Here is a 25,105-nt window from a genome sequence, read left to right on the forward strand (position 1 = left end):
TTTCAAACTATTTCAAGGGCGTATATATTCAGCTTTATAACAAAGCTACTACAACAGCAAATGCACAGAATGCGTAATTGGACCTGCTCATGTGCTTGCTTTTATCTACTCTTCCTGTGAGTTGGTATTTAGCGGCTTGTGGATGAAACAGTGTTTTTTTACCTGTAGGAGACCAGCCTTGCATGCTTAATGACATGGCTGACACAATTTTGCGAAGAATTGCTGGAGGAAACACGTTGGACACTGAGCTGTCCGATGTCGACGACGGCACTGTTGTGAATCAGAACTGTGCTCCCTACAGAAATGGCGAAAAGAAATACTCAGACTTATGGCGTTCCGCCAATCTGTTGCTCAGACCTTCGTGGCTCAAGCAAACAAGCAGGATGAAACGGAGTGGGAACGAAGCTAAGTGGTGTCTACCATTAAAGCAGGCTAGACAATCTCTAGCAAAACCCCAAGAAAAGAGCACTGGCAACTTTCCAAGGCTGGCTGACCCTGCCAGCGCAGCTCGTTGCAGACTGCAGGACTGGAACATGGAAACCAAGTTTTTTGCACGAAATGTTGGCTCTTTTTCTGCATAACAAAGGACAACAAACATTTTGAAATAACTCACAAGAGGTGAACACAAGAGCTAAATTTTTGTTGAGCAGTAGAAGGCTGTTTCTTTATCTCCTTTATTCACTACTTTATCTTTTGACTCAACACGAAATTTTCACACATGAGTTTGAGTGGAAATATTTGATACATCATCACAGTCTCACTGCATGAAAAAGAATAGGTAGAATCCCTGTGTCCAATATAGTGGACATTGCACTGAGCTGAAACTACCTCGGCTATTGAAGAACTATTTAACCCTTTTCACTTTCATAGCCATACTGACTTATTCTGACGGTTTAAGAAAAATGTGTGCACTTTGGGTCTCGGGAGGATAGTGAAGGTCAGTCTCAAGCGTGGCTCGACAAGGTTCATCCTGGACTGTGGATTCATCAGCACAGACCTGTGCCCTGGCCCCACTGGGAATGACACTGATGGACTTGTGGGGTGGCGTGAAGGGCCACGTGCAGTACAGCGAGACAACAGCACCGAATGCACTGAAGGCAAAAATAAGCAGAATTTTCCACGAAATTGCAACGCTGATTGAAAGAGTGCAACAGCACAAGTGTTTGAAAGCAACAAATACTGTATTGCATCATACCGCGACCTTTTTCATCACATGCTGTAGGTGGCAGTGTAAAGTTAACAATTCAGCAGTCTTGGCCAGTAACTAGTTACTTTTACAGCGAAAGCTGTTAGATAATTTCAACGGCCGTTTTTGGTGCCGTATTTGTCCGCCGCCGCCGGTGTCCTTAAAGGGACACTAAAGGCAAATAACAATTTATGTCAGAGTGAAAGCCCAATGTATGACAACTTCTAAAACTGCAATATTATCAACAGCAGTGCCCTACTTACCGAGAAATTAAGCTAAATGTATCACATGATGAGCGCCACGAGTGGGACATTTTCGAAGTGATCCCGATGACGTAGGGAAGTCGGCCTACAATAAATCACTAGTAATCAAACTAGCAGCAGTAAAAAAAGAACATTCCGAGCAACAAAAGACGTAATAAAATGCTGTTTGTTCGTTTCCGATTGATTCATGGAAAACAAAACCTCCGTGGCGTTGCCATGGGGAACGGCGCGCGTGGTTCAAACATGGTTCAAAGGTTCCGTTTTCGCCGAAGTGCGCCTCGCCCGTCTCAGTGGTAGTTTCGGGATCGCGTACTGCCGTGCGTGTTTTGCGCGCTCGTGAAAGTCGCTCTGACAGAAAGTTCGACAAAATGCCACATGCGTGTGATATTGCCGGATGCCCGAATGGTGCACAACGCCAGTGCTGCAGCAAGGAAACCGGTGTGTCTTTTCACTGGGTGCCGCGGAATGAACCCTTACGCTCGAAGTGGCTTAGTGTCATGCCATTGCGCCAGTGTGCTAAACAGTCTGCGTGTGTGCTCGCTGCACTTTCGTACTGAGGATTACGAGACCAACCGCAACTTGGTGACGGTTTTGAATGTGCCCATCCGAGCAAGTCTTTGCCGCAGCGCCGTTGTTGCTACTGTGGGTTCCGCTACTTCCGCTCGGCTGCTACTAGTGTCGGCGGCCGCGCAGTAAAAGCGGGCAACGTTGGGCACGGCAGCAGTGACGTATGAGAGTCGTATTTTCAGGCGGGAGATTTGAAGCGCGCTAACGCGATGAGGACCACTAAAAACGTGATTTTATTTCAAAATAAGCACTTCCTTGGCACAAAAGCAGCACTACGAGGTTTCTGGACCGCTATTTCAACAATCAACGTCGACTTATTATTTGCCTTTAGTGTCCCTTTAACCACTATCGCACAAAACAAGAAAAAAAAAGGAAATAAGAAAAAATTTCCTGGACGGAACGAGGTTCGAACCTGGGCCCTGTGCGTGGGAGCCCAGTGTTCTACCTCAGGACCATGCCGGTGCTTGAAACTACGTTGCAAAAAGACCCTATACAGGCTTCATGTCGGGAAGGAACCACATTAACATATGTAATGTAGTGCGGTAGAAGAGTAAAATAACCAGGCGTCACAGAAACGCAAATTCTGTAACCGGGCGTCACACGATGCAAATTGCGCAACGAGTGGGTTGTTGAGTGCTTCCAACCCATTACAAAGGCCTCTGCGATAATTCTTCATCGTCATCAGCCACAGCATCAACAAAGTGCACATAATTCCTTACAGGTGTTTAGCGAGTACCAAGTTTCTCCGCAGAATGACGAAAAATTGCATAGTGGCTGCTTCCCTACTTCACAAAAATTACGATGATTTACAGCGTAGTGGGTTCCTCGCAAGTGCACTTCTATTGGTTGCCAAGGAAGCCCATAAGGCTCTCATGATTCATTTCCTCAGGCTCTCAATAAATTTAATTTCCTCTCTCTCTCTCTCTCTCCGTTTCTCCGGTTAACGTATCTTATAAAGCGTGGTGGGACAGTTAAATAACGACCGGGCGTCACACAATATGAATTACGCAACTAGTGGGTCGTTTAAAGCTTCCAACCCATTACATTACAAAGCCATAATTCTTCATCGTCATCAACCGTCGCATCAACAAAATGCACATAATGCCTTACAGGTGGTACCTCGCTTCTCCGCAGAATAACGAATAATGTCGTGGTGGGTGCTTACCAACTTTCCAAAAATTATGATTTGTGGCGTAGTGGGTACGTTGCTAATGTACTTGTATTAGTAGCCACAAGAGAGTTTATAACTGGCTCTAGAAATGCCGCTCTTCCAGCTTTCGCTGTGACTGTGCTGCGCTTTCCGTGCAGGCCTGGCGTTTTTTCAGTAACTTTTATCTGTAAGTAGTTACTATGAAGGAAGGGAATTTTTGAGGGCTCACTTCTTTTGTTTGACACAATCGTAATGAAAACCAGCAAATAATGAAGCCAAGGAGGGTATAGGGGACTTAATTGTACTGTTTTAAGTGTAGTGTAGTGATTGTGATATAGACGTGAAGAAAGTAAAGTGGACGAAAAGACAACTTGTCGCTGGCAAGGTCCGAACCTGCGACCTTCAGTCGCAATTAAGGGGTGGCAACAGTAGGTCCAACACAGACTTGCACGCATCATTACAAAAAAAATCCTAAGGTGGCAGGTTTGGTCCCTGCCGGCAGCAAGTTGTCGTTTTGTCCGCTTTGCTTTCTTCACATCTATATCAGAAAAATCCGGCAGATCCCACACACCGTAGGAAGCGATGTAATGCGAAGCAGCCAGCAGAGAGCAGCATACATCGCCTTGTTTATTTTTGAGGAAAATAAGGTCATTCATGTCATGACCTAATGTACAATGTTTTATATAATGAAATGTATATTCTGGTATATGGAATGCATGACGTCATTATGTTCGTCATGCACTCATGTCATTCCATACCAATTTTGGTGTGTGTACAATTAACAAAACGGCCGGAAGTGCACCAAGAGAGTGTCAGGTAAATCATGCCGTATGTGATATGCATGTTACAGTTGGCATTTATGCTCATTTATGTTCTTCATACAGTGACGTCCCGCAATACCAGTTTTGGTGTATGTCAAGCCAGCGAAACAGCCGCGAGCAGACCACAATCGTGGCATGTAAATCATGCCCTACACGACATGCATGTAATGATTTTATCATGATGTTCTCATCTGTCACTTATGTTCGTCATACAGTCACGTCGCGAAATACCAGTTTTGGTGTACAGTCAACTGCCGATTTTTCGGACTCCCTAGGGACCGCGAAATCGTCCGAAAAATCGGGCAGTCCGAAAAATCAAATTCATGCTTTTTTATTTAGCTGAAGCGGTCAAATCGCCCCAGCCACGTCTGAAATAGCTTTAATGCCTCCCAGTACAATTATCAGGCATTTTGGTGCGCGCCCAGGCTCTCGCAAATACATTCGGTACCTGCCGCGAACCCCGCTTAACTACGTACGTGCCAACCGCCACTTCTGCATCTCGTGATGAGCGCCGCTGATAACAGCAAAGCGCGGAATAGATTACGGCTATCTCGCATGAAGCGTAAGACAGAACGCTGTCAAATGTTCACCTTTAAGCGTTTGTAAACGATGACTGTGGCGGAAGAGCGGACGACTCGTCCGGCTTTCTCTGATGCTTGTGCGCATGTAAACGATGTGCACACACATCGCCGATACGCAGCATTTGCTGCCGTGTGAAGCCGATCGTTTCTAGTTGTGTGCAGCACATCGCCAACTAAGCTGACGCTGTCACTTTACTGTTGCTCTATCGTACGCACGCATTTATCATGAAAGGGTTCGTGATGCGCACTTAGTTCCTGACCGCACACGGGCGCGGCAATGACGAGTTGGTTTCGTCCGCGAAGGCAACGCGTCTATGCGGCGCACTTAGCGGTCTCGCACAAAGACGCAGCAGGAATGGCGGCGCGTCGTATTTGGGTTCTCGCCTATTAAATGCGTGCAGTACGCATGCAACTGCGCTAGGCTACCTGCACTACCGAGCAGTTAACTGAAGATGCTTATCGTAAAGGTTGTCAGCGATTAAGCCGTACTGGCGCGTTTGCCAGCCGCCGCCATCACGCCTCCTTGCATTTCCGCTGCTTATCCGTAACATCGCCGCACGGCGCCGCGATAGCGGCCCCTTTGAATTTCTGGTCTGCTTCACCCCATAACACTTCGGCATTGCGGCAAAGCTGACTTTCGGACTCTGCTACTGTCTCAAACAGATCGACTCGCGAAAGCGCTGGTTCGAACCTACGAGATAATAGACGCGGCAGAGGTGGGGGCTTCAAATAATGCCTTTCGGACCTGCAATTTGGGCAGAAAGTCCGAAAAATCGGACGCGGAATAGCTTCAGCGTCCGAAATTTCGGACGTTCTAATACATTGAAGTCTATGGGGCTGGTGACGGTGCCGCGAAAGCGTCCGAATTTTCGAGCATGTCCGGAAAATCGGGCGTCCGAAAAATCGGCAGTCGACTGTATACCAAGCTAGCGACACGGCTGTGAGCTCTGCATGAGCGTGGCATGTAAATCATGCTATACATGAAATGCATGTAATGCTGTCAAGCTTGTGAAACAGCCGCGAGTAGACCATGATCGTGGCATGTAAATAATGCCCTACACGACATGCATGTCATGATTTTCATGTTATCATCTGTCAGTTATGTTCGTCATACTGTCACGTCTTGTAATACCAATTTTGGTGATTTTGGTGTATACCAAGCTAAGGAACAGGCCACGAGCGCACCATAAGCGTGGCATGTAAATCATGCTGTACATGACATGCATGTCATGATTGTCATGTTACCACCTGTCATTTATGTTTGTCATACAGTGACATCACAAAAAACCAAATTTGGTACATGTCAGGATAGCGAAACGGCCGCAAGCGCACCATGAGCGGGGCATGTATGTCATGGAATGCATGACATGCATGTCATTATTTTCATGTTACCACCTGCCATATGTGTTCGCCACACAGAAATGTCTCGTTGTACCAATTTTGGTATATATCCATCTAATTAAACGGTGGTGGGCGCTCTAAGACCATGTCATGGAAGTCATGCTGTGCATGACATGCGTTTCATGATTTCCACGAAAGGACCTATCATTTATGTTTGTCTACACTCTTGTCACGCCATACTAATTTTGGTATATATCAAGTTAATGAATTGGCCGTAAGAGCACCAACACCGTGGCATGTAAATCATGCTATTCATGTCATGCATGTAATGATTTTCATGTTATGACCTGTCATTTATGTTCGTCATACAGTCATGTTATGCCATACCGATTTTGATATACATTCCATTAAGGAAACGGCCAGAAGAGCACAAAGTCATAGGTGGCTAGATGGATGGATGGATTGATGGATGGATGGATGCACCATAGGTGGCATTCCGTATCTGTAATACTGTTACTTTTTTACACAGTAAATGTAGCGGGAAATACCGTTACAGTTACTTTCCCATATCCTCTCCACCTTTCCATAACACGGCTCCCTTTGCAATTTAGGAGAGGATGTCGCTTAGAGGATAATCTTCCCTGCAGAAGACCGATTGAGGTCAGCGGTCTGTCTTTAACGTAACTTCAAGTTTACTTGTTAACTACATGTCGTAAATCGATCATGCTGCAACTGAACAGCTTGCTAAGTTCACGTCCATTTTTTTTTGGCATATATATTCTTTTTGTCACTTGAGCTTCGAGCTCGGTTTTTGGTGGAGCATTAGGACGCCAAGTTTATGTTTTCCTTCGTCTGAGGCTGTGCGATAATTGCGTTTGACAGGTGGCTAGAAAGCAGCAGAGCGCGAAACGGTTGAGAGGCAGAGATACCGTAAACTAGCAAAGCAATTTTTTAAAACCTCTTTGGAACTTATTGTAAAAGGTTTACTCCAACTTAACACTACAATTATTAACAAAATCGCAGACGTTTCTCCTCCTATGCACGTGGCATCCTCAGTATACACTGGCAAAAAAAAAAAAAGAAGAAGAAAAAGAAATTAGCGGTGATCGACCAGTGTCACATAGGTCCTTGTAAACATCCAGTAGGCTGCCGTGGTCGTTTTTGCAAGCCGATGCATCATGGCGAATGAACCACGATTCCAGGAGTTTTCTTCCCTCCACCTTCGTTCACGAGCCATCGTCGTCCCATTGTTTACAGGTCAAAGCTATGCCCTATTGTCCAGTAGTGTTCAACAAGTTCCGTCTTAGAATGCGTTGCATGAGTTACTAACAACGTCCCGTTTGCCTTCTTTAAGCCTCGCTGATCCTTTCCTGCCCATTTCGCCGATGCAAGTCGCGTCGCAATCCTCGCATCATGCTTGTATATCACCCCGCTCTGATCGTCTGCAGGTGCGCAATCTTCAGGTTTCGCGAACGCATGACCTAAGGTATAATGGGACTTAAACAGTTTGTATGCCCAGTGGCTGCAAAGCTAACCAGACACAGTCTGCTACACCTTAGAATAGACACGATGGATGTCGTCCATTCGTCCCATACTCTCCGTTGCTCTTTACATGCGCTTCTGGGTGTCGTTAATAAACGTCCTACGGTCTTTCCAGTGCATCAACCACATTTTTCACTTCTAGTATTCTAGGGCATTTATTATTATTATTTGCAAATAAATTTCCTTTTCACCACGATGCATGAGCAACAAAATTGATGTGACAAAATGAGGTGACAGAACAAATGCTTCTGTTTGGCCCCCTTTGAGGTTTACATCGTCTAGGGTTCTACCACGTGCGACTTTGACAACCCGTATGCCTTCGTACGTTTTATACAAAGTTTCTGCATCTGTTGCGGGTGATGTGTGAAACGTCGCCACTAGCAAGCGGCCAGACACGGCCTGTCTCTCCGAGTGCCGTCCATCCTCTCCAGTCCTTCCTCTCTTCAACCTCCAGTGCGGTTGTAGAAAATAAGGTGAGGAGGCAAGGAACAGAGTGTCCATTCCACCAGGCCATTAAATGTCTTTCTTTTGGTTTTGGTCAGCTTTCAGTTGCGCGTGTTGATGCTGACGTGCCCCAGTTTTTGTTTTTCTGCTTGCTCAAGGCCTGTCTCAAGTGAACATGACTTCACACTGCAACACGTGCACACTTCCAAGCCATTCTACTAAAAACATAATTAAGCTACTTTGGTCAGCTTATTCTCAGTGCCTCTCACTACAGCAATTTTATGTTTGTTAGCTCATCCATAGCTAATTGTCATCCGTAGACTCATCTGTAGCGAATTTATGCAGCACTCATGCTGTTGATGCAGTTAGTTCTTGAATATGTCGTTGCTCTTTGTGCATCTTTTGTTACTCTGCTAATATATTATTTGGACCTATAATATGGTTGTGCATTTACAATATGCTTTGTTATTTCCGGCTTCAATTGTTCATTATGCACTATGTTTTACACCTTTTAATGAATTGTGTTATTGTTCAATCTTAGTGTTCGTTTCCTTTCCTTTTTTTAATATCTGTTTACATTGCATTCTTCTGTCCCTCCTGCTTGGACCCTTACTGGGTCTGCAGTATGTTGTAAATAAATAAAGTCTTGACCATATGGGGCGTGAATATTAAGGTTGGACACTGCACTAAAAGTTCGTGCACTGCACCAAATCAGCTTTTTGTGTTCTTCTGAACCAGGATATCGGAAGACTGTTCTGTGACCAAGAAAATGTGCATTCTTTGAATCATAATTATTTGACATTAGCTTAAGCATTGCTGCTTGGATATGGCATGACCGAATGCATACGCTATGCATACAGTCATGCTAAAATAATGTATTCCATTACTGAAGATGATGGAGAACACAAACACATAGTGATATGTCGTAACATGCACTTTAAGGAAATAGGAAAAAATTTTAGATCACATGTGAATGACAAAGCTGGCCATGGTGTCTAATTTCTAAATTGTTAAATCAGTAGCTGCATCAAAAAGGAACCAGCAGACAATGAAGTTGAGGAAAAGAGGAGATAGTTATACTAGTATGTAGTTTGTTAGTTATGACATAAAAGGAAAATGAATTGAAGTGGATATGACAAAACAACTCGCTGCCAGTGATAACCGAAGCCGCAACCTTTGCTCGGTGTAAGGCTTTGTCGTCCACTTTAATTCGTTTAGGTCATAGTTACTACACTTCACCGGGGAAAACTACAAAAACCGCTTCTTATGGATTCATTGTCTGTTAGCATCTTAGAGCTGTTGTTGACAAAAATGGACCCTCCTTTCTTATGTCCATTAGATCAGTAGCTAGAAATATCAAGCTCACTGAGGCTCACCATTGTGCTGAGCTTCAATACCCAACAGATGGCAGAGTGCAGTCGATGAACGAATATTTCCAGTTGTCGTTTTTTTGCGTCAAATGAAAGGTCAAGCCCTCAAGAGCCTAGAAAAGGTAGTGCTAAGCGCGAGTGCGCCCTGAAAAAGTAATTACAGTATGTTTTTAAAAGCTAGTTTCGGTTCCCACTGTACCCTGACGTCACAACACGGTATCAGCTTCTTGTCATGAGATCGCAGAATATATAGTGATGTTTCCTTGGCTGCTCCGCACCGTGGCTCCATGGTGACGAACAGGCGGCCATTTTGGAAATTTTGATGACGCATAAGCGGCTATCTTGAAAGTTTTTGGTACCTAACGTCATCACAACTAGCCAGACTGCTGCGTGAAGTCACCAGAATTTGTACTGTAGCCTGACGTCAAGCTAGTGTCGATGTCAGTAGGTGCGCCATGGAAAAATTGACTTTAATATCAAATTAAAATACCTTATCAACATTTGCTGAGCTTCACACTTAATCAGAGCCATCTCTGCATACAGAAGATTTGTATGGCAGAGTAAACTCTCCTTCGAAAAAAGGTGTCAGTACCCCTTTAAGTGACAGGATGTGGTGAACGGCGAAACAGTGCTAATAACTACACATTCTTCATAATGCCTTCTGAAGAGCAAATGTCATGTGTGCAGGCAAGACGGCTGCCACGGGACTTGCAGGGCCTGGTGGGGCAGGCCAATCTTTGCTTTGCTCGGGGCAGCTACCAGGATGCAGTGAAGATGTGCATGGAGGTGGTGCGGCTGGCTCCACGAGCAGCCGAGCCCTTCCAGACACTGGGCATGATCTACGAAGCATTGGGGGAACCGCAGCGTGCTTTGCAGTTCTCCCTCATCGGTGCCTACTTGAGCCCACAGGACGCTGACGAGTGGAGCCGGCTGGGAGAGCTGTCCCTCGAACAGGGCGACGTGCACCAGGCCATTGCATGCTACGTCCAGGCAAGTTTCTTATACCCCCTCCGGGGGTGCAAAACATGAGCATATTGTGCTCCAAAGGGGCACACAAACAAAGCAACCAATTACATAGTGCCTTAACGATAAGACAGAAAAATAGTGTCTTAATATAATACTCGATAGTCTATACACGACATAATTCCGTATTCTGTAATGTGAGTGTCCTGTAATGCAAGCACCCAATTTCATGTTTGTTATCGCCACGTGTCAAGAAACAAGCATGAGTAGCCATACAGGTGGTAGCAGTAAACTCAGCAAGCTCCGAGTTATCTTGCAAGCAATTGCGATTGTTCAATAAATGGATGTCACCGACGAGGCTGGTGTCTCGCACGCAATCTCGATCGGCAAAAAGAGGGACGTCGCCCCCAGTTTGGAGATGTCATAGAGTTTGCTTTCTGTGGTCCGAACTCTGTCACGAATAAAATAAATTCCCAGTCAAAGTTCCACACTGGCTTGGTTTGGCCAGCTTGTGACCTTGTAGGCCACACCCAGCCTTATCAGACTTTCAGTGGCATTTGCGGGCAACCATAACGAGTGAGGTGAACGCAGTAGTCATTGCTCACCATCCCACTCAAGCAACGACTCACCATCGCGTTAGTCTCTCATCTCTTTACTGCTGGGTGTTCCACTACGCAGTTAGGTGCGGCTTTGTGATGGCGTGTGCGAGTGGAGAAAGGGGTGACCATTACAAGAAGACGGCAAAGATGGCACATTGCACATGCAGCACGTGGTGGCATGATAGTGGCACGGCAAATCGGCAGCCTCCACAAGCGTTGGAGAAGAGAGACGTTCGAAAGAAGAGTAGTGCAGGAATCACGACAGAGGTGGTGGCCAGCCAAGTTCCTCGTTGAAGGTCACTGCAGGCTCTCAGGTGGCACATCGTCAGTCTTCTTTCCCTGCCTGGAGTTTGTGGATCGTCACAAGGACGCGCGATCCAGGCCCAGCCGAGTTTCCAGGACAGTGACGGAGGGCGTCCGGTCATTGCCTTTGATCATGTTTAGTGTTGATCGCTGTGTCCACTGTCACCACACGTGCAGTGCTAGTGCTTCATCTGCCTTTGCCACCTGCCGTTCCCGGAGCCTGTGCCATAGATATATGAATGGTCAAACTCTGTAGTAACCGCAGAGCCGTACCATGAGACTGAAGTAACTAGGAGAATAAGGATGGGATGGAGCACATTCCGCAAGCATTCTCAAATCATGAATGGTAGCTTACCACTATTCCTCAAGAGGCAGGTATATACTAACAGCTGCATGTTACCGGTACTCACCTACGGAGCAGAAACCTGGAGGCTTACGAAGAGGGTTCAACTTAAACTGAGGATGATGCAGCAAGCAATCGTAAGGAAAATAATAGGAGTAACTTTAAGGGACAAGGAGAGAGCAGAATGGGACAGGGAACCAACGGGTGTTAAGGACATCTTAGTTGAAATCAAGAAGAAATGGACATGGGCAGGACATGTAGCGTGTAGGCAAGATAACCGCTGGTCATGAGGAGTAACTAAGTGGATTCCAAGAGAAGGCAAGCGCGCGAGGGGGAGACAGAAAGTTAGGTGGGCAGATGAGATTAAGAACGTGGCAGCAGCAAGCACAGGAGCGGGTTGATTGGCGGGTTGATTGGATGGGAGAGGCCTTTGCCCTGCAGTGGGGGTAGTCAGGCTGATGATGATGATAATAATGATGATGAAACTCTCCCCTTGTAAACATATATTTCCTCTTGCTTCCTAGGCTTGCGTTATGCATGTTTTCTTTTGTCTTGTATGCTCCATACTTCTTTCTTGCCCACTATCTTTCATTGTACCTTGTAAATATATTCTGTTTGTATTGTTCGTGAACAAAAGGCCTCGTTTCCACTGCTTTTTTTCAATAAATGAAAGTGTCTTAGCTTCGTGACAGATTTCTGAGATAGCTACGGTGCTGTATCGAAGGCCATGCTTTGATCAGGCTTAGCTGCTGCAATCCCTGAGGCCACGCTGCAACCTCACCTAGCGACAGAAGTGATGAAAAATTTGTGAACACAGGGTTTTGCTGGAGCCAACGTTTTGACAAGTGAACTCGCCTTCTTCGAGGCTGCGACCTTGTCCGCTTGTCGAAACGTTGGCTCCAGCAACACCCCGTGTTCACGAATTTGTCATCTCTTCAAGCTTGCAACTTTCCCTGAACTTCAGCGAAAGGGGAGAAATGAGACTATGATAGTACGGAAGAATGTGATACTGTGAGTGTATAGCGTGCCGCTGCTTGCACGCGGCTATACACGACATTGTGAGGCAATAAAGTTGCGGAGGAGGAGTCTTGAACCACTGTGCCAAACGACTCACGAACACCACAGGAAGTGTTATATTTGGTGCAAATGCATCAGATATTTTTCAGCTTCGGCGATACTTTTAGTTTGTTATATCTAATGACAGGTAAATATTACTTCGTTAAAACAAAGGTTCAAATGCATGTATCTCTGTGGGGTTTTCAAGGGGAATTTTGTTTACTTTGTTATATTCATTATTTCGTCATAGCCCGGCTCGTTGTAATGAGGTTTGACTGTATTTGTGTGTAAAAAGGAATCCTTCAGCGACCATATTTTGCACTTAAGGTTGAACTTCAATGTTAGGAAGTATAGTGAAGTATATTGCTGTACATTCCAACGTCACTGAATGCATTGGTTGTTGCTTTTAATGGCCCCCAGCGCTTTTTCTGTGAAATGAAATCAAAGATAGGGCTGCCTTCACTCACTGCTGCATTGGGTTACCAGCGCCCTCGGCAGCTGGCTCCAGTGGCGGCGAGTCAGCCGTATAAGGTGTCAACATCGTAGCTGTCACTGTTTTTATGATACAGATCAGCCGCAAATCAGCAGCATCTTCCAGCTTTTTTGCTTTTACCATTCTTGTTCTCTGCACTGGCCAGACTGTCATGCTTTGTGTGTTTTCCCAACTTGTACATTCAAGTATGTCACACAAAGGAATACTGCTAGGTTGAGTTTCGGTATCGTTTTTGTGCTTATATGAAATTATTTTCCAGTTTGCTGACGATTTCTGCTGCCAGACTTGTGACAGAATCGTCACACCTTGGCATGGTCAAAAAGTCACCAGATTTGTGCTGCAAGAGTGCATCACTTAACAGTCTTTGTGTGGCATGCAGGCGGTGCGGGCAGACCCTTCCAATGCGGAGCTGCGCTTCGAGCTGTGCTCCCTGTATGAGCAGGTGGGCAACCAGCAGAGGGCGCTTGCCTGCTGCACAGCATTGGTCCAGCAGATGGGGCATGGGGACGCCTGCCTGAAGCTCTCCCGTGAACTAGCCAAGGTGGGAGGCCTTACGGGTTTGCTCAAAGGGCATAAGACAAGCAAACGCTCCGGCTGCTGATAATGAGCGTCTACAAGCTATAGTTGCATGTTATCCTGAGTAAAATGCAGGTGCTTTCCCGGCGGAACTTCAATTCAGTGTTGCACTCAATAGCAGCCACACGCAGTATGCTTGAGCGGCAATAGCCGAGTGCACAATTACGTGCTGTATGGTTTTCTTTTGGGAACTAACCAACAATTTGCACTTTGGGATTAGTTTCTGACAGGTATCTTATGTATTCACAAGACTTTACTTTATGAGCACGAAACGTCTGATAAGGAAACTGGCAGGCCTTTAGAGCTGTGTATCTTGGACTTACTTGATATGTATTGATGGGCTAGTTGGTAAGCCATGATATTTGATGGAGCCAACAGAGGACACACATGAAATGACGCAAACACAAGCGCTGGTGTTTGTGTAATGTATGTGTGCGTGATTGTGTCCTTTGTGTGCTGCTTCATCAAATATCTCGGACGTTGCTGTGGCAATTTGAACACTTGAGCGAAGTAAAAAAATTGAATTCCTATTTTTTGTGCCGTTTAACAGTCCCTTTATTGCATTTGATTCATGGTGAAAATGTCTTTCTAGGTGATTCACAGACAGATCAGTGGCCTCTGGCTAACAGCCACCTATCTTGAAAGCTATGACTTTTGGTTCTGCGAGGGCAATATTCAATAGCGAGAGCCAGAAACATGTCATAGCCACCATGCAATGACGCAAGTGATGTGGGTCGTTGAAAAGTGTCCATGCTCTTGCGCTTCAGTTGCTTTGTTAACGTATCATGCTTTGCTGGCTTTGCTCTGTTGCAAAACTCACACTAACTGCAAGTTAAAAAAAAATGCCGCATCCATGCATGGGCTCACTTTATGGTGGCACCTTTGCGCAACCAGAAACCATAATGCCGCCTGTTGAGTCAAGTGATGGCTTGTGCAACATCAGATCTTGTTCAGGGCAGGGCAGTTTGGATTGCACTAAGGACCATTGAAAGCAGATATTGTTGGCATGAAACTGGTGCTGCAAAGTTTCTGGAATCTTATTTTAAGAACGCTTGTCAACTTTACATTTTCCTTTAGTGTCCGCTCAAAAATGCATTCTTACGAGCTCATTCTCACCTCCATCATTAGCTCTACACCCTCAACAGCAAGCTGAGAGTGCTCATTTCTCGCAGTGATGGCATCACCAAAAAAACAATCATTTTCATTTACAGTAGGCCCTCTATAATTCAAACTTGAGGGGACCCCAGGATATTGATCGAATTATCAGAAGTTCTTTAAAAAACGACTCGGGGCACCGTACCAACTTGTGTCATAATGCTTATTGTTTCGCAGGGCCGCAGCAACGTCATAGGCAGCTCTGCATTATTGCCAAGAAAGTTTTACAACGAAAGCTGTTATGAGACCACAACAGCAGCTAATTTTGCCGTCGTAGTTGTCTGCGCCGCCGCTGCCGGTGTCTGTAACCCTGCGTGGCAGTCGAGTATTCTACCACAGAGCCAAGCTGATGCTTGAAACACCTTCGCAAAAATACCCTATACAGTCGTCATGCCGGGCAAGGAATTGTGTGTAACATTTGTAATATAGCGTTGTAGAAAAGTAAGATAACAACCGGGCATCACAGAATGCGAATTGCGCAACAAGTGGGTTGTTGAATGCTTCCAACCCATTACAAGGGCTCAGCCATAATTCTACATTGTCATCAGCCACAGCACAAAGTGCACATAATAGCTTACAGATGTGTAGCGGGTACCACGGTTCTCCTTAAAATGACGAAAAATGACATAGTGGGGGCTTCCCTACTTCATGAAAATGACGATTTATGGTGTAGTGGGTACCTTGCATGTGTACTTTTATTAGGTGCCCCAACAGTCTACAATGGGCTCTAGAAAGGCCACTGTTCCAGCTTTCGCTGTGACTGTGCTGTGCGTTCTGTGCAGGCCTGGCGATTCTTTAAATGTCAGGGATCATACTGGTACTCGTTATTATCCAGCGTGTGCATGTGCGTGTAGTTAAAGGGGTACTGACACAAAAATTTTCAGTTGTCGTTTTTTTGTGTCATACAAAGGGCCAGAAAATGTACTGCTGAGCGTGAGTGCACCCTAAAAAAGTAATTACTGTATGTTTTAAAAGCTAGTTTCAGTTCCTACTGTACCTTGACGTCACAACACGGTATGATCTTCTCATTCTAAAAAGACAGGGCATGCAAACACGGACACAAGAAAGAAGTCAGGACACCACAAACGTCGACTAACAACTGAAGAGACGCACAACGGCAGAAAAAAAAGAAGGCACGAAAACTTATCTGCGCATGCCCATGCAATAGGTGAACCTATCAATCCAGCACGCGTGGGGGTTTACTTGGAAGATAACTGTTAAGGCATTTGATTTCATCTTTATGCAAGTTAATCGACGGTTGGCTCACGCATGCGCTACCACTATTCTCGATATGCCATGCTTCAGTCATCAGGCACGTTTCTTCGTTTCTATGCCGGTACAACAGTGCGCATTCATCGAATTTTGCTGTGCACTTACAATCTCGACAATGTAAAGATAGATTAGAAGGTGTGCCTCCGGATAGCGGAGGCCCTGTCTTTTTAGAATGAATACTTACCAACTAGCTCAGCTCTCTGTTATTCTAATGATCTTCTCGTCACGTGCTCGCGCAATATATCGTGACGTTTCCACGGCCGCTTCGCGTGGTGTCTCCGTTGGTGACGCACAAGCAGCCATTTTGAATGTTTTGGTGACGCACATGCAGCCACTTTGAAAGTTTTGCTGCCTGACATCATCACAACTAGCCAGACTGCTACGTGAAGTCATCAGAATTAGTACTGTAGCCTGACGTCAAGCTAGTGTCGATGTCGGTCTGGGAAAATTGACTTTATTATCAAAATAAAATATCTTATCAGCATTTGCCGAGCTTCACACTTGCTCAGAGCTGTCTCTATATGCAGGAAATTTGTATGGCAGTGTAAACTCGGCTTCGAAAATTGGTGGCAGTACCCCTTTAAGGAACAAAATGTGCTGTGTCCTGTGATAATTTATAGCCCCTTCATAATCTTGCTACGCTTTTCTGCATGACATCAGTGTACTGCAGGGAAAGTGACTCAAGAAGAGTCAGACACATGTTCGACTAAGGCCAGATGGTCTCGGTGTTTGTAACAGCGGACCTGTTTAAGCTTTTTGTTCTGCCGGTTTGCGTGACCAGAAAATTATGATCATCATGAATGGCCTCTACCTTTAGCTGCGCCTATCACGTGTGACACAATAACTCGGCACGCGCGCACTCTCTTCATCCTCTTCATCTTAGGATTGACTATAAACAAAAGACAATTTGCTCATGGCGCCATACATTTGAAAAATGAGGACTATTATAACACATTTTTCTGTATCACCTAGTAATTTGGTGGCTGTGGCCGGCACATTGATTGAGGTTGACACAATCGATGTGCAATGTAGGTGTTTTTTCAATGTGTGTGCCTTCTGAAGAAAACAAAAAAAAACATGGCTGATCCCTCTGTCATAGGAATTGGTATAACATGAAAGTGAAACGTGTCTTCACAGACATAGTTGAGCGTTTGTTGCGCATTCTTTCGCCCCAAGGGCGAAGGAATGAATGGTACAGCAACAAATTGTAATGTCACGCGAAGAACGGCAAGCAGCTCGAAACTTGCAACGCGCTGCTCAAGCAGAAAGGACACACAGGACGAACATACACAGGATGAGAGCGAACTAACTGTCACATTTGTAACTTATTTCTGTGTGAGCACCGCGCTCCTTCCGCAAAAGCGGCCGCTGCAGTGAGCCAAATGATCTTCGTGCTCTCAACGCGAGATGTACGAACCACCGCGATCACGAGATAAGCGCACACACAAGGCGACCACGCCCTGTAGACGCGGGCGCTCGTCCAGCGGCGATGACCTTTCAAGCACGCTCTTCGAGCCCTTCGAGCCATCTCGCTAGTGATAACGAAAACGCGCTGTAACACAGATCTCTGAGTACAGCCACTGGCAAATGGTGTATATAAATAGCTCGCCGTTAGCATTGCGAAGAACGTGCCATCCGTGGCCGAATTGTTTCGCTCTGCGGAGCGAGGGATCGTAAGTTTGATTCCCGGTGACGGAACTTTTTCTTCTGGTTTTTTTCTTTGCCCACTGTTAGCCTTTATATTGTTACGAGAAAACGTATATTTACAAATATATACAAGCAGAAATAGACGCTGAGACAATGGCGGACCGGAGCCTGTCCTTTCAGCACTTCGTCGTTGTCCCCCTTTCAGAGTGGGTCCCACTACCACCTTGAGCCACTGGCCCACTGCTACCTTGTGACACTACCCCGCGGTGTAAAAGCGCCGACCCGGCGCTGGTCACGGAAGTAGTGAGGTGGACGGCACATATGGTTTCAGTCTTGCGACGTGCACAACAGTGGATGGCGTTGGCGTTGACTGCACTGAATCGGCGACTCGCTGTATTTCATATGTGAGGTCAGTGACCTTCCGCAGGACTTTGTATGGTCCGTCATAGCGAAATAACAACCTTTCTGAGAGACCGATGCGACGACATGGGGTCCACAATAGGACAAGTGAACCGGGTTCATAAGAGACATCTCGGTGTCGGCGATCATACAGGTCTTTTTGAGAGGCCTGAGATGCTGTGAGGCGCTCTCGGGCAATCTGTCGTGCTGTGTCGGCTCGGGCAATGGCATCGAGAACGTATGTGACAGGCGAGTTCGAGCCAGTGGGAAGCAGCGTGTCAAGAGGGAGGGATGGCTCACGTCCATACAGAAGATAAAACGGGGAATAACCTGTGGTGTCATGCCTGGAGGAGTTGTAAGCGAATGTGACGTAGGGTAACGTTGCGTCCCAGTCGCGGTGGTCGGCAGAAGCGTACATCGACAACATGTCGGTGAGAGTGCGGTTCAGGCGTTCCGTAAGCCCATTAGTTTGCGGGTGGTATGCCGTTGTGAATTTGTGGTTCGTAGAACAGGAACGAACAATGTCCTGGATGACGCGGGACAAGAAGTATCGGCCTTGGTCGGTGAGAAGCTGGCGAGGAGCACCGTGATGCAAGATGATGTCATGCAATATTTTACGTCATATCCGTGACGGAAATGCGTCAGTGGAGCCGTGGTGGACCCCGGCATAAAACATTTTTGTGTTAAAAAGAAGCACAAAACTGGTAAGCGGAAGAGAAAGGAGGGAAGGAAACAGAGAGACAAAGAAATAGATAGAAAGTGAAAGAAAGAAACAGCCGAGACCTTGCTAATTGAGACCATGCTAATTAGAATCATGCTAATGAATCTCACGCCAGCAAAACCTCGCTACTTAAAACCTTAATAATTAGTTGCTAATTATGGCCTTGTTAATTAATTCCTTGATAAGTAAGACCGTGTTAATTAGGACAATCCCAATTAAGACCATGCTAGTTAGGACCTTATTAATGAAGACCTTGCTAATAGTGCCACGTGCACTTTTTATATTTTTTATGTAACTGGTCCGTTACACATGTAACCACTGCCTTGCGCAAACCGCGCCCGAGACTCTGGGAACCTTCTAGATTATTTTAGAATTTGCCGATAAGACTGTGCACTGCACGCAAACAATAGGGTTTATTCTGGAAGTAACCTGGGAACCAGCAATAATGCTGGCAAGCTTGATAAGACATGCTTAAAAGCCGACGCATTTCACAGTTGATGCCCAATGTCTGTGCTGGTCATTATCTTTGTACAGCGAGTGTCGCTTGCACTTTCCCTTACCAAGCGCAAGTTTACCCATTAAAGCATTTCATCTTTACTGAGCGCGTCCTGCTTTTCTTCGCTGCCACGACAACGTGACAGTAGTCTAGGTCAGCCACAAGCTCTGTTGTTAGTCCAGCCTTGCACCGTTAGTGCAAGCAGCCCACATTTTTTTTTGTCGCGACTGCAATTACATTGACACTCGAGGCACATTTTTGCCGTCGGTGCCATGTTTTGTATAAAGTTCAATCGATAGCATGTGCGATAGCATGTCTATGTACGAGTGGAAGTTTACCAAGGCTGCTGACAGGTGGGGCTCAATGAGATACGAAACGCGCCAGGTGGCTCCGTCGGAGGAACTAGCATGAAAAGGTGCTGGTGGGGGAGCTGCATCGCTCGGGAAGAAGCCGCGAGCTTTGATGAAATGGGTGCGGTTGCACGGGCTATCTTGACGCAGATCAGCAGATGGCTTGTACCTTCTACAAGCTCTGCTCTCACCACTTACTTCATGTTGAAGTGACAGACAGCACAAAAACCGCTGTGCTCACTGGAGCGGCCATATTCCTTATTTATTTATTTATTTATTTATTTATTTATTTATTTATTTATTTGGAAACCTTAAGGGCCCAAAAGGCATTACATGGGAGGGGGGGGGGTACAAAGGAGTGAAAGATATGAACACTATGGCAATTGAAAAAAACACTAGAAATACAGTGCCAAAATGCAAAATTTTACAGTACTAAAAAGGACAGTGCAGTACCACATTTTGAAGAAATTGTACACAACATTCCACAACGCAGTGACCACGTCAGGACGATAACTTTGTTTTGTTCAGTTTCTGAAGTGAACAACAATGGGACACCACGTGCTGTAACAAATATCATGAAGTTAACTATTAAAAAAATGTTTTCACGCTCGAGGAACGAGTGGAGTGCTGACTGAAAAAGATTGATAATTGTTGTTAGTGACAGTGCTAGATGGAAGTGTACTCTATTGATCCATTGATAGTGCAAAAGGTGAAATCCAGTATTTTTCAGTGGGAAAAAAAATTGGTTTGACTTAATGTACATGGTCTAGCCTAGACGAGATGTGATGTGCTGGAAAAATATGAGCTTTTGAAAATGATGTGTTACTATGGTAGAGAGTGTGAAAGAAGAATAACCGGGTAAGGGTTCGTCAGTATGCGGCAAGTAAAGGCATTGTGGCGACCACTGCGCACAGACCGGCGCAGCCTCCGCCTCGTCATTGATTAGCCCGGCGTGACACAGCTACCTGCTGCAACACGCTTCCGATAAAAGACAGCGCCACGCAGTTCCGTCGGAGGCTTACGTCACCACCGCTGGCTATATAACCCAAACTACCAAGCTTGGTTTCATGTTTGTTTCTCTAACCTTCCGAAGCGCAGCATCGGCATGCTTGCCCTGCTGCTGCTACTACGTTAATAAACATCGTTTTGTTTTATGTTGGGATCCGTCCTTCACCGGCACCCGCCGGATGTGGCGACCACTGCGCACAGACCGGCGCAGCCTCCGCCTCGTCATTGATTAGCCCGGCGTGACACAGCTACCTGCTGCAACACGCTTCCGATAAAAGACAGCGCCACGCAGTTCCGATTCGGCGACGATACACCACCAGCCACAGGCACCTACTACAACGGCGCCACCAGTCGCGGAGAAGCCCGTGAAAGCGCCCACGTACACAAGCGCGCCCGGTGCGACCGCTCTTTCGCGGATCCACTCGGCCCTCCTGAAGCGTCTCTCCGCAGCGCCGCCCGTCAGCGGAACGGCTCGCAAAATCCACTAGGTTTCTACACCCGTCCTCTACGCCACTCTCAGCCCCGGCCCCCAGGAAAAAATAGAGCACCCGTTCGCTACTCCGTGTTACCGACCAGGACAGGACCGACTCAAGCCCGCGTACATCGCGGCGAACGAACCTGGCAGCGCCACTCTTTCAACTGGCGTCCGTCCACAGCCACCGACGTCGCAGCCCGCTCCTTTCACGACACGCTCTGGACGTCTGGTACGCCTCCCAGGTTTCTACAGACCCTGAGGGCTCTGCACTCCGCGGGGGGGTGATGTGGCGACCACTGCGCACAGACTGGCGCAGCCTCCGCCTCGTCATTGATTAGCCCGGCGTGACACAGCTACCTGCTGCAACACGCTTCCGATAAAAGACAGCGCCACGCAGTTCCGTCGGAGGCTTACGTCACCACCGCTGGCTATATAACCCAAACTATCAAGCTTGGTTTCATGTTTGTTTCTCTAACCTTTCGAAGCGCAGCATCGGCATGCTTGCCCTGCTGCTGCTACTACGTTAATAAACATCGTTTTGTTTTATGTTGGGATCCGTCCTTCACCGGCTCCGCATCCCACAGCATATTGAGGGGGTGTGTTTTAGTTTTATGACACTTTTGCAGAGTTAGCAATCCAGATCATATCCTAAAGGAGTTAGTTGCTAGCCTTACTTTGTTTAACATTCAAGTTTGTTGCTATCGCGTTCATTTCTTCACTCTTGCGGCAAAACTGTGACTTTTAAAAAATTTCTTTCTGAGTGAAATTGCAGTTGTTGCGTGTGGTTTGGCTAGTTTGGCTGCTTTGTAGTCTGACTATTGGCTTTATTTGCGACTCTTAGTGACGTAACAATGCAAATGTCAGAAGCAAGCAGTTGGGTGTGGTTCACGTAAAATGCACCAAATAATACTTTTCAATACCATGCAAGAAAGGAATTTGAGTACTTGTGACTGGTTTAGCTGGAGTAATCTGGCTGCTCAAGTGTCACAGCATTATGCTAGCTATGACTAGGATGAAAGCTATCACGTTTCAGCATCACTTTCATGTTTAATTGTGCGCTGTCGGCAATTTGTAGACTGATGTGAATGTGTGTGTGTGTGCAGGTGCATCACCAGAGAGGCAATGTGGCTGCAGCCACTCGGGTGCTTCTCAATGCCGTGAAGAAATTCCCTACCCACGTCTCCTCCGAAGGTACTGTGGCATACCAGCAATATCTTGACTGCTTGTGGTGACATAGTGCTGTAACCTGCAGTAGTCATTTGATTTGTTATAGGGCCTATAAACAGGCTCCGACTTTTATTTTACACCTCCTCTATAAAAGCTCGCTATTTCATGCACTACCATTCATGATTTGATAATGCTTGCCGAATGAGCCCCAACCCATCCTTATTCTTCTGGTTATTTCACTCTCATGGTTCGGCTCCGCGGTTACTACCTGTCCTAAGTAGACGTACTCCTTTACAACTTCCAGTGTCTCGCCACCTATCGCAAAGCACTGTTCTCTGCCAAGATTGTTCCACATTTTTTTATTTTTATGCATATTAATTTTCAGACCTACTCTTCTACTTTCCGTATCCAGTTCAGTAATCATGGGCTGTAATTCGTCTCCCGCATTACTCGTCAATGCAATGTCATCAGCGAATCACAGGTTACTGAGATACTCTCCATTAACTCTTATCCCTAATTCTTCCCAATCTAGAGCCCTGAAAACCTCCTGTAAACACGCGGTGAATAACATTGGAGAGATCATGTCTCCCTGCCGTACGCCCTTCTTTATAGGGATTCTGTCGCTTTCTTTATGGAGGACTATGGTAGTCTACCACTATCCCTCAAGAGGAAGGTATATAACAGCTGCATCTTACCGGTACTTACCTACGGAGCAGAAACCTGGAGACTTACAAAGAGGGTTCAACTTAAATTGAGGACGACGCAGTGAGCGATGGAAAGGAAAATGATAGGTGTAACCTTAAGAGACAGGAAGAGAGCAGAGTGGGTCAGGGAACAAACGGGGGTCAAGAACATCATAGTTGAAATCAAGAAGAAGAAATGGATATGGGCCGGGCACGTAGCACGTCGGCTGGATAACCGGTGGTCATTAAGGGTAACTGACTGGATTCCAAGAGACGGCAAACGCGTGAGGGGGAGACAGAAAATTAGGTGGGTAGATGAGATTAAGAAGTTTGTAGGTATAACGTGGCAGCAGAAAGCACAGGACCGGGTTGATTGGGGGAACACGGGAGAGGCCTTTGCCCTGCAGTGGGCGTAGACAGGCTGATGATGATGATGATGATTTCATGCACAAGACCAGGGCAGGGCTGGGCAAAGATACTTTGAAATTGTATCGCGGTACGATACAAGATACTCAGGCAAGAAGTATTTGAGATGCAGATACAAGATACCGCAACGCCGATTGTATCCAATACGATACATTCCAATTGTATCTTAAGATACTTCGATACATTCGGAAATTTGTTATTATATATCTGTATATAAACGCCGATGCACAAGAATGTTCGCTTGAAAGTTTATTAACTGCGACCAATTTTGTTTCATTTGAATGGAATGTCTGTTAGTATCTCTAAAGTTTTGTATTACTTGCTGAAGGTATATTACTTTTGTTCTGAAACAACTTATTGGGGTTGCTTTAGCTGCTTACCATGACAGCTCTTTGTAGGTTTCGCTGGTAACGGTCTTTGCTTGCCGCTTTTGTAATTGGGTGGAGTCGATGCTCTGCTTGCGGGCCAGCTAGCGGGCTGCCATCTTCAATAAGAAGCATCCGCACAATCCTGCAAATCCCATTGTTAAGTTCTACCTTGGCCGTAAACGTATCACGGTTTTCGCAATACCCGATCACCAGACAGGTGTACATCAGCGAGAACGCTGGTAGCGACTTCCTTTGCGACGCATCTTGTTTACGTAGAGGACAAAAACCTGCAATTACTTTTATATTCCACTTATCTGCTGGTGTAAACCGTTCGTTAGCGACGTACTCAGTAATGCGCGATCTTCTAACAATTTTCTGTTATGAGAGAATATCTGCAGCCCAGAAAACGTGTCAGACGTGTTCTATAGTTGCACGAAGTGTCGCGGGACACCGCCGCTATTCACACTATATTGCCACTTAAGCTCCGATTACCGGGTGATTAGTAACAGTAAAAATATTTAGAGAAGACTAAGAAAGAAAAAAACTAATATAACTAAGTAAAATAGATAAGAGGTTCTGTATCAAACACAGCGAATAAGCATAGTAACACGATACAGGAGGCACTCCCAAGAGCTAATAGTAATTTTTGAGTTTAACGTCCCACAGAACCACGATATGGTAATGATAGACGCCATAGTGGAGGGCTCCGGCAATTTCGACCACGTGGTGTTATAAAACTGAAATATAAGCACACGGGCATCGAATTGCGGCCGCCGCGACCTACTGGTTAGCAGTCAAGCCCCACAACCACTATACTCTGTTTCAGAAGTTCCGTGCAGCACTGTGGAAGGGTCGTGTAGCCTTGGCACTGCTGCACGGAACTTCTGGAACAGAGTCTGGAACAGAGTACTCTGCTCCAGAAGTTCCGTGCAGCACTGTGGAAGGGTCATGTAGCCTTGGCTCTGCTGCACGGAACTTCTGGAACAGAGTATAGACCACCGCGGCGGGTAACCCCTAATAGCCATGACAATTAGGCATTTAAGGTAAGACCGCAGAGAATTCAGTGCCAATGTAAAATAGCCTAAGCCGACTCGTTGAGACGCTCATTAGAGAAACTGAGCATTTTGTATAATAATGTTTCTCCAATCCCTTTGCTAACATCTTTGAGGTGGCTTCTAATAATTTACGTTATTATCATGAAAACTCAATTTCGCTATTTTACCAAGGAGTAAGCAGAACTTTTGCTGCTGTTTACTCCAAGCACGCGCACATTATTATATATTTGTTCTCAATGTCGCCTTGACATAACAGTAAACATAAGTATAATATCAGTCTGTAAA

The 25,105-nt window shown here is 46.0% G+C and overlaps 1 protein-coding gene across 2 annotated transcripts in view; it reads left to right on the forward strand.

The window, feature by feature from the left end:
• Positions 1–25,105, forward strand: part of LOC119390964 (general transcription factor 3C polypeptide 3) — a 156,634-nt gene that overhangs the window by 36,422 nt on the left and 95,107 nt on the right. For both annotated transcript variants that reach the window (XM_037658677.2, XM_037658678.2), the window contains exons 6-8: positions 9,953–10,255; positions 13,402–13,563; positions 22,225–22,312. In XM_037658677.2, coding sequence (XP_037514605.1) covers positions 9,953–10,255; positions 13,402–13,563; positions 22,225–22,312 — 553 coding nt within the window. The remainder of the gene's footprint in view (positions 1–9,952; positions 10,256–13,401; positions 13,564–22,224; positions 22,313–25,105) is intronic.

This window comes from Rhipicephalus sanguineus, chromosome 4 (assembly GCF_013339695.2).
Source record: "Rhipicephalus sanguineus isolate Rsan-2018 chromosome 4, BIME_Rsan_1.4, whole genome shotgun sequence".
Classification (NCBI taxonomy): domain Eukaryota; kingdom Metazoa; phylum Arthropoda; class Arachnida; order Ixodida; family Ixodidae; genus Rhipicephalus; species Rhipicephalus sanguineus.